Below are 13,906 nucleotides of genomic sequence, written 5' to 3' on the forward strand. Positions count from 1 at the left end.
AAAAAAAAAAAGAGTGAATTGGGGGGAGGGGGTGGGCAGGGAGAAAAGTGAAACAATGAATGACTGGAAACCCTAGGTTTCTGTAAACTTTCATGAAAATGAATAAAGAAATGTAAAAAGAATATTAAAATTTATGAGGTATATTACTCTATGGTAACCTTTCACCAAGGGAATCTGATAGCCAGGTTGAACCGTATTTCTTTTATTCTTCATCTTTAAGTGTTTGGGAGCTCTGTAGGATCGTTCCTTTCAATGGGGTAGATTTTGAATAGATCGCTCCCTTCAGTGCAGATGGTAAAGCCACAAACACCATCTAGTGCTGGCAATCTGGCTCTTCCATTGAACAGAGTGGGTGGGTGGGGGGCTGGATCCCTGATCCAGTTTGGTTACTCTGGTTTCTGGAAAGTATTTCTTCATGACCTTTTATAGAATTTGGACTTTAAATAAAGGTATCCAATAACAATCATTTCCATCCCTCTCTGTGTGTGGGGGCATCTTTAAGGGATATCTAATATTTTGTTTACAAAACTTATGGGAGCCCCTCTGTACCCAAAGTTAGAAAATGCCAATTTGGATAAGGAGAGTCTTTTATTCACTAGCAATTTCTTTGCACTGCATGCAAAACTGTATTTAAAGGTAATAAGAAGACATTATTTACAACTTTTATTTTCATTACCTCTGCTATGAATACTTCATTATTAAGAGGCCTATTCTGCGGACAAACCAGCTCTGCTCTGGGAACAGAGGAGAAGGTGGCCTGACAGTGGGGACAATCTCTTCTTTGGTGTGATAACTTTCTTTTGTTATTATTATTATTTTTGTGTGCATGTACCGTCAAATGAGATCTGACTGGTACAGGAGGAGATTGTCCCTCCTTACCCGGCAGAGCATCTGGTGGATTCGAACCGTGAGCCTCTGGGATTGTAGTTGCAGCTCCTTGCCACTAGGACACCAGAGCTCCCCGTGATAACTTTCTTTGCTGGTGTTCTGCCTTTCCACATTAAAAGGTACATGACAAAACAAGTCGTTCAAGAAACAATACATCTTCTCCTGTAACGCATTTTCCAGTGCTGAACAGGAAACAGATACTGTATATGAACCACATATAAGCTAATATTTGAACCAGACCACGTGCTAGTAGTCCTTTTAACTATAAAAAGGAATCATCTTGGTGCAACCACTGTGGAAAGCGGTGTGGTGCTTTCTCAAAAAGTTGCAAATAGAGATACCATTCGTCCCAGCAATTCCACTACTGGGAATTTACCCTAAAGAAACCATAACAGCCACCCAAGCAGATATATGCACACCCATGTTTACTGCGGCTTTGTTCACAATAGCAAGGAGTTGTAAACAACCTAAGTGCCCATTAACAAACGAATGGATAGAGAAGCTGTGGTATAGTCACACAACGGAATACTATGCTGCATTGAAAAACAGGGAACTCATGCAATATTATTCAAAATGGGTGACCCTGGAGGACATTATACTGAGTGAAGTATCTCAGTCACAAAAGGACAAACACTACATAGTGCCACTGTTGTTTTTTGTGTTTTTTTTTTGTTGTTGTTTTTTGCATGGTGCCACTGTTGTCAAACAGGGCTGACTTCGGGGTTGGCGGGAGACTGAGAAAGATGGGTTCAATAATGTATTCTGCATTGAAACAGATGAGGGAGAGAACTGTTTAAAAGGGATATGTGATTAGGTATTATTGTCATGACAGGAGTCCAGAGCGAAGGCTGCATAGTGGAGTGGACCTTGGGGGAGGGTTTGTAAAACAATGTAAGAATTTTTCTTTTACTTTTCGAAGAGAAGAGTGTAGTGGGGTGGGGAGGGATGGGGATGGGTGGGCAGGAAGAAAAGTGCAACAATGAATTAATGGAAATAAAAAAAGGTAAAAATGTAATAAAAACCCCAAATGACAGTAGCATGCAAACAATGTATTAATTAGTCTTTTATACCATATGCCATTAAGATTAAGTAATGTTCAATAGGAACCAGAGATGAAATAGTTTTGCTTTTTCTCTGACATATTTTTTCATTAATTCTGGGGCTGATCTTAAGTTTCTTTTTCTAACTCTTGAGATTCTATATTACACAGTTAACAGTGCCCTGAGTTTACAAAGAAGTCAACAATCTGAACCTGAGAGTTCCTGTTGGGATTGCAGCCAGAGCTAATGTAGAATTATTAAGCATGAATAATTCCATTTAATCATTCATAAATATTTACTATGCCCGTATTATGTTCCAGGAAATATTCTTGTACTAGAGAGAGTGCAGTGGAAAATACAAAGTTCCAGTACGTGAGAAGTTTATAATCTGGAAAAGGAAATGGTTAAACAATTATAGCAGAAAAAAAATTTTTAAGACGATGGTTAAGTGCTGAGAAGATCAAGCAAGTAGGAAAAAGGAACAGAGAGGAGAGGGGAAGAAAGGATGAAGAAGGCAGAGCGAAGTCAGAGCACACTGCCCTCAGAGGCGGCTGTCTGAGCAGACACTGGGGTGACATGGGGAGTGAGCCGGGTGGAAATCTGCAGGGACAATGTGGCAGGCAGAGGAAGGAAGGAAGACAGCACATGTGAAGCAGCAGTCGGGTCTGCTCCAGGACGAGAGAGGCTGGAGTCGAGCAGCCAAGCAGGAGTGGGAGGTGGGACCCCAGCACAGTGTTACGAGGCGAGGGGCAGTCTGGACAACTCTGGTGAGATCTCTTGGGTGTCCATTCTGAGTGAGATGAGCCGAGAAGTGGACATGATCTGACTTAACATTTTCAAAAGGATACTGTCTGCTCTGTGGAGACCAGACTGTAGGGCCTGATGCTCTGTGGAGACCAGACTGTAGGGCCTGATGCTCTGTGGAGACCAGACTGTAGGGCCTGAGGGGGAAACTGAGGAGACCAGTTAGAAGTAAAGTGAGAAATAAGGGGAGACCAGGCCTAGGCGATTGTGCCCCAGGGTGATCTCGCATTTGGATAACAGGCCAGAATAACTTGAAGTCTTAGATGAGGGTGACACCTTCTGGCTCAGAATCTCAAAGTTTGACACCAGCAGAAGAATCTAGGTAAATTCTCAGAATAGAGTTCTTCCAGGAGGGGGGAAAAACAGAACCCAGGAGGAGTGTGTGACCTGGCAGGGGGCCAACCGTGAGAGGCGCTTCCTCGGAGACACTGTCTTGCTTGGCTGAGGGACTGAGCAGAAGCAAGGGCGCTCTGGCCTGGGGGTGTCCTTAAATATGATGCTGGACTTTTCGCCCTGGTCTTGTCTTTGGGATTTCCCCAAAGATAGTTGGCATCTAGGATGGGCAATGTGTCACAGGGCTGTCCTGGGCACTGCGGGCTGGCATGAGCTCATTCGTAATTCATACCTTGCCTGTGTCTGATGAAATGACGTGTGCGTGAGAAAACGAGGGGCGAGTGTGTGTGCGAAAATACTTCACAAAATGGAATTGAGTTAATTTCAATTTTTACATGATTACAAGACAGCGATTCTCATTATTATCACCCCTGCCTCTATCTTTGAGGTACTAGAGACACACCTTTTTCCAGGAAAGGCTTTTGAACATTCTTTTTCAGTCAGCTAAAGATCAATTGGATATCAATATTCAAAGCACAGCATAAGGTACATAAACCTTATAAGCCCAGAGAGAATGAGTATATTAATTTAATTCTGTATACAAGAGACCTCGTAAGTACTAGGCACGTATAAGAGATGATAGATACACATAATTTATTATTAAATCAATTTTACTGTACTTTCCTTCCACATAAAATAATCATTATAGCCCATGTTACCTTTTGCATAATGATTTGAAAGCTTCCTGGAAAGAGACTTATGGAATAACAGAAAAGAGTATGCCTACCGTGGTGATGTAGCGGGAGTGGAACTCTGGCGCGTCCTTGAGGAACGTAAGGCCGGGGTGTGTATCCACCACATCCTGAGAAAGATCAAGACCAAGGAGAAATCAGTTCAGTGTACATACTCAAAACATACAGAACATTCTCCTTCCTTTTTTAGAAGACGCTGCATACTGGTTATTCTCAAATAGGGAACAATGCGCGTAAAACTTAGTCAAACTTCATCTCAAAGACTTGTGGTATGTTATCAGGAGTGGTCAGTCCCTAGAAATGGTTATTAAGTTTGGCAGGGGCCAAAAAGAGGGGGGGGGAAAGGAATAAAGGAAGCCCCTCAATGAGACGGGCTGACCGCGTCAGCAGTAAAGGACTCCAGGACAGGAGAGACTGTAAGGGTGACACAGGGCGGGCAGGGTTTCCCTCCTGCTCTACGTGGAGTTGGTAGGAGCTGAAGAAGACCTGATGGCTAAATCATAGAAAGCTTAGCTCTTATTAAAAATACATGTGCTTTTCTGTATTTCAAAGTTCACATTTTTTTATTTAGCTACAGTTAACACGTTGCCGCAAATGACGGTAAAAAAAAAATGTGTTTCTAAGCACGTGTCATTTAAAAGTGTGCGGTGTTGGAGAGGTAAGTTCTGTTCCTCACACATCAAGACATGCTGTTGTTTGCCAGCGAGGTGGAACTGACTCATAGCTGACCCTTCAGTGGGTTTTCAGAGGCTGTAAATTGCATGGAAGGAGACAGCCCATCTTTCTCCCGTGGACCCTCTGCTGGATTCGAACCACATGCTTTTGGGTTGGCAGCACAATTCCTCACCACTAGGCCACCAGGGCTCCCTTTGAGACATGTTAGGGAAAATCAATCCCACGGATCTTAGTAAAGTTAATTAAGTGAACTTTACATAGGAAGGATAACAGACACACCCCAACCAGCGTTATTCTTTTTCTTAATGTACATGGATGGGATAACAATAACAACAACAACAACAACAACAACAACAACAACAACAACGAGAGAGCTCTACTGGCATAGTGGATAGAAAGTGATGCTATCAAGCCAAAGGTGGGTGATTTTCATCTGCGGCCCTCAGGCCTAGTTTTAATTGTTTCTTGTCAACCACTCTTCTAAGTGGTATAGCACTGGTCTGTGCATTGTTGTACAGAGGTAACTCATGGTTGCTGTGATGCTAAACAGTGTGACACTAATATGTCAAATGTGTTAATGGTTAACCATGGAGGACAGTGTGTGGTGGAGCTCCCTGATTAAAGCAAGCCTGGAAGCAGGAGTGGCATCCACTTCCGGAACAGCTTGCCTCTGGAAACCCTATGAGCCTGGAGAAATGATGAAAGTTGTACAAGTGTTCAGGTCTTTCATTCACAGGGTTGCTATGAGTCTACATACAACTTGACAGTACTTAACAACAACAACAACATGGATGGGAACATTTTTTTAAAAAAAAAGTAACCACATAAGCTAAGTAGTTTGACATTAATTGTGTGAGTCAGCTGATGTTCATCTCGAGACCCTTGATTTAATTATATCTGCAAAGACCCCTTTTCCACAGGTCATGTTTATAAGTTCCAAGGTTAGGATGTAGGAGTTTATTTTCTGAGATACCATTTGACATACACAGCCCTTTCTCACCCACTTGAGATGAAGTAACTAATCTCAGTTTTTGTTTTCATCTTTATACATTTCTCTTGCACAAGGTCCCTACGTGGTGCAAAAGATCTGTGCTTCAATGCTAATCAAGAATCTGGAAGTTTAATTCCACCCAGTGGTACCACATGAGGAATAAGCCTGATGGCCGGTTCCTGTTACAATTACAGCCAAGAAAACTCTCTGGAGCAATTCTACTGTGGAAGAGGTGGGGTCCCCAGGAGCTACAAATTATTTCACAGCAACAACATCTTATATCTTGCACAGATGAACAGAAACAGGTCTATTTGTTGGGTTCAATAATGTATACTGCACTGAAACAGAGGAGGGAGAAAACTGTTTAAAAGAGATATATAACTAGGTATTTCTGTCATCACAGGAGACTAGAGCGAGGGCTACATGGTGGAGGGGACCTGGGGGAGGGTTTGTAAAACAATGAAAGAATCTTTTCTTTTACTTTTCCATAATTTTTGGACTCATGTACTTATAACTTGTTAGTCAAATTTGTGTCTTCTAGGTTGCAACACCCCCATGATACATCTTCAAGGATATGAACATGTACAGCCAAGCACAATCAATAAGAGTGCATCTAAATTCCAAAATCAATCTCCATAATAGTCTATGTGTTTCCTACTGCCAAAGGGGCCCTTTAGAGTAGTGAGAGAAGATCTTCACCCTGAAACCCACAGCGTCCCTTTTCAGCAGGAAGTAGCTAAGAGAATACGCCATCCCCTTTTCCTTATGAATCAGGGTGAAGTCTCTCTCAGGGAGGAGTGATAGGGAATGACAAAGGACACACTGACAAAGAAGATTAATCAGAACTGGCTTTGACAAGCACTGTGGCATTTGGACAAGAACAAACTGGGAGGAGGGTAGAGAGAATAGTGCAACAATGAATGAATGGAAACCCAAAATCTCTGTAAATGTTTATGAAAATTAATAAAATATAGAAAAAAAAGAAACAGGTCTATTTGTGTCTACCCCCTTTCTTTCTAACGTGAAGAGGAGCAGATGACAATCTTTTGTACTTGGGCAGCTTCCTTTACCATATACTTGAGTAATTACTTTAAATGAGCCCATACATGCACAACCAGGAGAGGATAAAACTGACGAATAATACATTCTAAAAATCAAGTCCCTATATGCATCAAAAGCTTTTTTCACTAGAGTGAAAAAACAAAACAAAACCCAACCCTATAGATTGAGGGGCAAACATGTGGCAATGAAAACCCAAAGAAAGATTTCATGTCCAAAGTTTACAGAATACGATAGGGCGCCCACAAGATAAAGACTGATAACCCAATCACAAAATGGGCAAAAGACATGAAAAGATTCTGCACAAACGAAGACGTGTGGATGGCCAACAGACACGAGACGAAGCACTGGCAACTGCTGGCATCATTCACACACAGAGCGGCCATTGAGAACACCCGAAGCAGAAAGGTTCAGATCTACACCTTGCTACATGGTCCACCTTTTTCCTGCTCCCCTTTTCTTCCTCTTTGGCTGCCTTATAGGTTAACTGAGGATTCGTTGTGATTTCATTTTATTCCCGAGCTGTTAGTTATACTCTTGGTTGTTTCAGTGGTTGTGTTTATGGTCTATGTCTAATTTGTCACAATCTGAGGTGGAGCTAGGTGAGGCCGTTCCGTGGAAAGGGTGTTATACTTGTAAAGATGGGGGGGCTCAGCGAAAGAGAGGAAGACCCCCAATGAGATGGGCTGAGGGGATGACTTCAGCAATGGTACTGAATGTTTCCGACATGGTGAGGGTGGCACGTGACAGGGCAGGGTTCAGGTGAGTGGTTCATAAGGTTGCTACGAGTCGTACTCAACTTGACAGCACCTAACAACAACAACAACAACTCTCATTTTGACGGTTGGTTCTGTGGTGAGGACCTTTGTCGTCTTCTTTTTTTAAAAAAAATTTGTGCGTGTATCTGTGTACGATCAAATCAGATCTGACTGGTTCAGGAGGAGATTGTCCGTCCTTCTCCAGGAGAGCATTCAGGTGGATTCGAACTGCTCACCTCTGGGATTGCAGGGCAGTTTCTTGCCACTAGGCCACCAGAGCTCACCTGGACCTTTGTCTTCTTAATGTTGAGGTGCAATCTATAAGTGAGCGCTGTAGTCCTTGAACTTCTGCACCAGGTGCAATCTATAACTGAACGCTGTAGTCCTTGAACTTCTGCACCAAGTGTTTCATGTTCTCGTCACTTTCAGCATGCAAGGCTGTGCCATCTGCATAACGCAGGTTGTTGATGAGTGTTCCTTGGGTTCTGATGCCACACTCCTCTTCATAGAGTCTAGTTTCATGAATTATTTGCTCACTACATGACTAAATAGATATGGAGAAAGGATACAACTCTGATGCACACCCTTCCTAAATTTTTTTTCTAATCACAAGGTGGTTTTATTGACTTAGTTGCATATGGAAGAAATTCTTTCCACCAGCAGCAACCTTCCTGATTCTAAACCATGCAGTGTGTCTTTGCTCTGGACAACTGCTTCTTGATCCACACAGTCATGTGAAGCTGTCAATAAGGATGACTGAAGAATGCACACCCATGTTTACTGCAACTTTGTTCACAATAGCAAAGAGTTGGAAATAACCCAAGTGCCCATCAACAAATGAATGGAGAGAGAAGCTGTGGTATATTCACACAAGGGAATACTATGCTGCATTGAAAAACAAGGAACTCATGCAATATTATTCAAAATGTGTTACCGTGGAGGACATTATGCTGAGTGAAATATCTCAGTCACAAAAGGACAAATATTGCATAAGGCCACTGTTGTAAAACGGGACTGGCATTGGGGTTAAAGGAACACTGAGAAAGAGGGGATAAATAATATATACTGCACTGAAACAGATGAGGGAGAGAACTGTTTAAAAGGGATATATGATTAGGTATTATTATGATGACCTTTCAGAGAGAAGAGCGAATTAGGGGAGAGGGGATGGGCAGGGAGAAAAGTGCAACAGTGAATGAATGGAAACCCTAAGTCTCTGTAAAGTTTCATTAAAATTAATAATAATAATAATAACAATAAAAAGGATGACAGAAGGGAACTGATGCCGTTGAGTTGTGGTGTCAGTGTGTCTCACTGGGAGTCTTCCTCTCCTGGGCTGAAGGCTTGTGGCTTGAATCCACCAGATGCTCCGTGGGAGAAGGATGGGCAATCTCCTCCTGAGTGACTGACTGCTTCTGCAAACCCGTTGGAGGGTCAGCTGTGGGTCTGTTCCCACTTGATAGTACAGAACAACAACAACAACTATGGGACTCTCTAAGAAGGAAATATTATTATTTATATGGTTTTTCCTGTCCAAAAATGTATTACCTAAACCCAGACACGGAGAGACTCTTGATCAAAATTGAGGGGCAATCTCTGAAAAACGGTTCCCACTGTGCACAAGTTTCAAAGGATCTTCCAGACTACGGCAGATTAGGAAGCATAACTGGACATCCACTGCTGAAATAAGAGGCCTCAGAAAGTCCCATTAATAACAGAAGAACATTGTAGGATACAGAGCTAGGAGATAAAATCCCCTCTTCCTGCCCCTCGGTTGGGAGACTCTCAGAAAATGAGGAAAAACAGCTGTAAAGATCCTTTAATAACAGGAAGAGAAAGTAAATGGAGCATGAATCCAGGAATATTGGAAGTTTTAAAGAATGAAATGGCCATTCTAGGCAGTAGTGAACTGAGATGGACTTGAACTGGCCATTTCGGATTAGACCATCATCTGCTCTATTAAGCTTGGAAAGACAAATTGAAGAGAAATGACATCATATCTATAGTCAAAGGAACATTTCAAGCGCTATCCTGGGACTTGTGGATAACTTGTCAGACTGGCTAATGTACCTCTCTCCCGTAGGGTCACAAAAAATTGACAAAGCAACCCAACCACAGACAATCCAGGCACTGCCAAGCCTGGGGAGTGTTCCCGAGACTAAGGTGTGGCACAGTGGGGAGTGAAGGGGCGATGAGGACCAGCAATCAACACCACAGACAGAGCCCAGGCAAGGTCTGGAGTCCACAAAATAAGAAGGAAATGACAGCCTCCTAAAAAAAAACAGTGCTGGAAAATCGGGACATCTATTTGCAGAAAAGTGAAACAAGATCTGCCTCTCACATCATACACAAAGACGACACAATGTGGATCAGGGACAGGGACAAAGTGAAAAACTATAAATATCAGAGAAGAAACAGGAACAGATTTAGAAACCCTGGTCTATGAACTGGCTTTCAAACGTAGCCGAAAATGCACGACCAGGGGAGGAGAAAAATAGATAAATGTGATCTTCTAAAAAGAAAACCCTCGTTTGTATCACAAAACTTCTCTAACAGAGTAAAAAGCAAGCCCACATAATGTGTAAAAATATTGGGAACTCCTATGTAAAGGGACTCCTATTTAGAATTTATAGTGTTATTGTACCTCAACAAGAAAAAGACAACCCAATTACAAAACGGGTAAAAGATATGAAAAGAGTCTTTGCCAAGGAGGATATTGAGGTCAACAAACACATGAAAAAAATGCTACTAGAGATGCAAATCCAAACAAAATGAGATATCATTTCGCCCCAGCAAAAATCACCAAGTTCAGCAGGTCAGCAAACCACACGTGCTGGCGAGTATGTGGAGAGACTGGAATTCGCTTCAACTTCCGGCGGGAATGTGAAATGGTACAATCACTATGAAAGGAAAGCTGGCGTTTCAGCAAAAACGTTCAAAATAGAAATCCCGTTTGATCCAGCTATTCCATTACTGGGAAGTCAGAGCTGCTGCACCAAGAGATATGTCTGCGTATCTGTGCTGACGGCAGCTCTGTTCATAATATTGAGGAGATGAAAACAGCCCACGTGCCCATAAACAGCTAGATAAACTGTGATCTATTCATACACTAGAATACTACACAGCACTGATAAACAGTGACGGACTCTTCAAACACTGCACAGCATGGGTGAGTCTAGAGGATATTTAGTGAGTGTAAGAACGACAAATACTGTCTAAGACCACTGTTAGAAAAACGGGAGGCTCATGGGAAGAGGGAAAGCTGAAAGACAATGACTAGACGATGAGTATTGTTATGAAGCAGAAGGAAGGTGAACCTAAAATGAATGGATGGTCAGACAGTATGTGTGTGCAAAGAACAACCTGGAATAGGATACATATAACTGACTGAATGGCGTGGGGGGAAGGGGAGAAGATGAGAGGGGGTGGGGAAGAGAATAAGGGAGGGTGTGGGCGGTTGGGTGTCCTAGTGATAAGAAGCTGTGCAGGAAGCCCAAAGGCAGAGGTTGGAATCCACCAGCTGCTCAGTGGGAGAAGGATGGGCAACCTTCACCTGTGTGATTTACTGCCTCTGAACACCCGCTAGGGGGTCTGCTATGGGTCAGTTCTGACCTGATGGCACCTTGCAAGCAGCCAAGGGAAGGTTTGGTCACAGAGAGAAACTGAAGAGGCAGCAGGAATGGGGGTGGGGACGGAGGAAGCAGAGATTAGAGAATGGATGGACAGGGGAAGGGGAAGGGGAAGGGGAAGTGGAAGTGGAAGGAAGAGTACAGTGAGGGTTCAATGTGGTTGTCAGTTGAGTGTCCCTCACAGCAACCCTATGAACAGCAGATCTGAACCCTGACCTTCCCTGTCCCAGCCTTATCTTCTCTGACGTACTTGAGCCATTGACACAATCTCTGTGTCAATCCATCTTGTCCTGTGTCTTCCTCTCTTTCACCAAACACCCACCTTTCCAAGTACGATCTCTCCTCCTAACAACATGTGCAGAGCATGTGAGATGAAGCTTCACCGTCCTTGCCTCTAAGGAGTACTCTGGCTGCACTTTCTCCACGACATATCTGTTTGTCTTTTTGGCAGTCCCTGGGATCTTCAGTGCTCTTCTCCAATGCCACAACGCAAAGGCAAAAATTCTTCTTCCGGCATCCTTACTCAGGTCTAGCCGTCGGATGCATAGCAGGTGAATGAAAAGACCACGGCTTGGATCAGGCGCACCTTGGTCTTTAAACTGACATTATTACTCTTCTTTGGAGAAGTCTCTGACAGCAGCCTTTCTTAATGCAGTATCTGTTCTGATTTCCTGACTGCAGGTACCAAGGGCGTTCATTGTGGATCCTAGTAAGATGATATCGTTGACAACTTCAGTAATTTCTGTGCCTTTCAAGATGTTGCTTATTGGGCCAGTGGTGAGGGATTTTGTCTTCTTTTTTCTCCCACCCTCAAAAATAATTTTTGTGACCCCATCAGCTGCATGATTTATTGCTAACATTAAGCACCTTCTTCTTTGCAATCTGGTCTTAAGTCCTTCCACAAAGGCCTTTGTCTCTTTCACAGTCCAGACGCGACCATGGCCAAACTTGGAGGTGAATTTAAGATCAATCTTCTTCAGAGCCCTGTGTTTGGTCTGTGCCAGCGAGGACTTGTGAAGAGTCAGCACTTGCTTCTCGGGCCCCACCACACAGTCTGTCTGAATGATGAAGTCTCTGGTCACTTCACCACAGTGGACAAGCTCCCTGAGGACTGATTCTCCTGTAGAGTCATCGCACAGAAGGAGCAGCCTGGTTTAACCCTCTCTAGGATGAATCTGTTTGTTTTTTCTTGGCAGTCCATGGTACTCTCCATACTCTTCTCCAGCACCACAGCTCAAAGGCATCAATTCTCCTCCTATCCTTCCAAGTCATAGTCCAACTCTCTGATGCATAACAAGTGATTGCAAAGACCATGGCCTGAATCAGACACACCTTAGTCTCCAGAGTGACACCATTGCTCTTCAGTACTTTGGAGAGGTCCCTAACAGCAGACTTTCCCATTGTGGTACACACACTAATACTAATACTAATACTAATACTAATACTAATACTAATACTAATACTAATACTACTAATGCTAAATTTTAAAAAATCATGGACATGAATGAGTTTTACAAACAGTGTCCTTACATGTTTGTTTCTTCAGTGCACTGCGCATATTACTGTTGTTGTGTACTGCTGAGTTGGAACACACTGACAGCTAACCCGACTGGGTTTTCAGAGGCAGTAAATTGTACAGGAGGAGACTGACCACCTTTCTTCCATGGAGCAGCTGGTGAATTTGAACCACACACCTTTGTATGCATATTATAACTATGTGTGATTTGCAATAATATATATCTTTAGTGGTTTTGAAGACTATTTCTTCTTTCAATCTTTGGCTTTCTAATTTCTCTCTTGCTCTGGATAATCAGAGAACAAGGGTTGTGTCTTGGATGACCCCTCACAAGCGCTGAAGACTCCAGATACCGCTACTAACCAAACCAGGATATAGACCATTATCTTCATGAACGACATGCTCAGCTGATCAAGTTACCTCATGAGACTAAGGTCCGAGAGCCCCAAACACAGTAAACCAATCCCGTGAGGGATTTATGTCTAGGAAGCATCCATAACTATGCCCAATATGTATTTTACTTCATATATGAATATACAGGCAAGATACATAAACGTGTCTAGGCAGATACACTTACATATATAAATGTGTCTGCAGATACACTTACATGTTCACATGTGCCTTTCTATCCATATGCATGGATACATTTTTAGCTGTTGTTATTGCTGTTGTAAAACTGTATGTAAAAGTGTTTACAAAAGCGTGCCTACTCTTTTACTCTGCTTAGTGTTATCATTACCTGGTCAAGTTTTGCTTATTTCATCCTTATTCAGTTCTGTCTTTCTCATCCCCAAAACTAGTGAGTATCCACTATCAGAAAGGGACTTTTTCTTAGCTTGTGCATGATTATTATTTGAAAATAAAAATGTGGAAATACCTTATCCATTGATTACAACCCCCCCATCACTCTCTACCACTCCATTCATTCTCATGGGTTTATTTCTATGTCCTGATTTTAGAGGGATTTGGGAAAGAAAGAGAGGTGTGTCATTTAAAGACTCCTCTGTCTGCATCTTAAATAAAAAGAAAATTTCTCCTCAGATTTAAGGGAAGGGAGTATAATGTCTACTATACATAATGATGATTTTGTTGTTTATAAATCATACCAGTTAGTATAGACTTAATTTACAGGCCTGTCAAAGGTTTTGTTAAAGTTTTTGGTCGGATTGAGAATTGTATGAACCACGATTCCTGCAGGGAAAATAATTTTCTCACATAAATCTTATGTGAAGCAACTACTTGTAGTGTTCTTTATAGTGTAAAGGGGGCAAACAAGGAAATAATGAGGTTCTCTGAAGGAGCAACAGTGTGGCACTGTTCCAATCCTGGGGGCTAAGCAAAGGTATGAGGAGAAGACAAGCATACAGAGTGCAGTGGGCACGAGAGCCCCGGAGAGGATCCATCGGGAAGAAAGGTAGCAGAGGGAGACGGGGTTATTGTGCTGATGCAAAGAGTGGGAAT

The 13,906-nt window shown here is 42.6% G+C and overlaps 1 protein-coding gene across 2 annotated transcripts in view; it reads right to left on the bottom strand.

The window, feature by feature from the left end:
- The window catches only part of PPP2R3A (protein phosphatase 2, regulatory subunit B'', alpha), a 129,267-nt gene that overhangs the window by 62,367 nt on the left and 52,994 nt on the right, over positions 1–13,906 (bottom strand). For both annotated transcript variants that reach the window (XM_006883367.1, XM_006883368.1), the window contains exon 5: positions 3,853–3,927. In XM_006883367.1, coding sequence (XP_006883429.1) covers positions 3,853–3,927 — 75 coding nt within the window. The remainder of the gene's footprint in view (positions 1–3,852; positions 3,928–13,906) is intronic.

This window comes from Elephantulus edwardii, unplaced genomic scaffold (assembly GCF_000299155.1).
Source record: "Elephantulus edwardii isolate Elephantulus edwardi_28Jun2011 unplaced genomic scaffold, EleEdw1.0 scaffold00027, whole genome shotgun sequence".
Taxonomy (NCBI): Eukaryota; Metazoa; Chordata; class Mammalia; order Macroscelidea; family Macroscelididae; genus Elephantulus; species Elephantulus edwardii.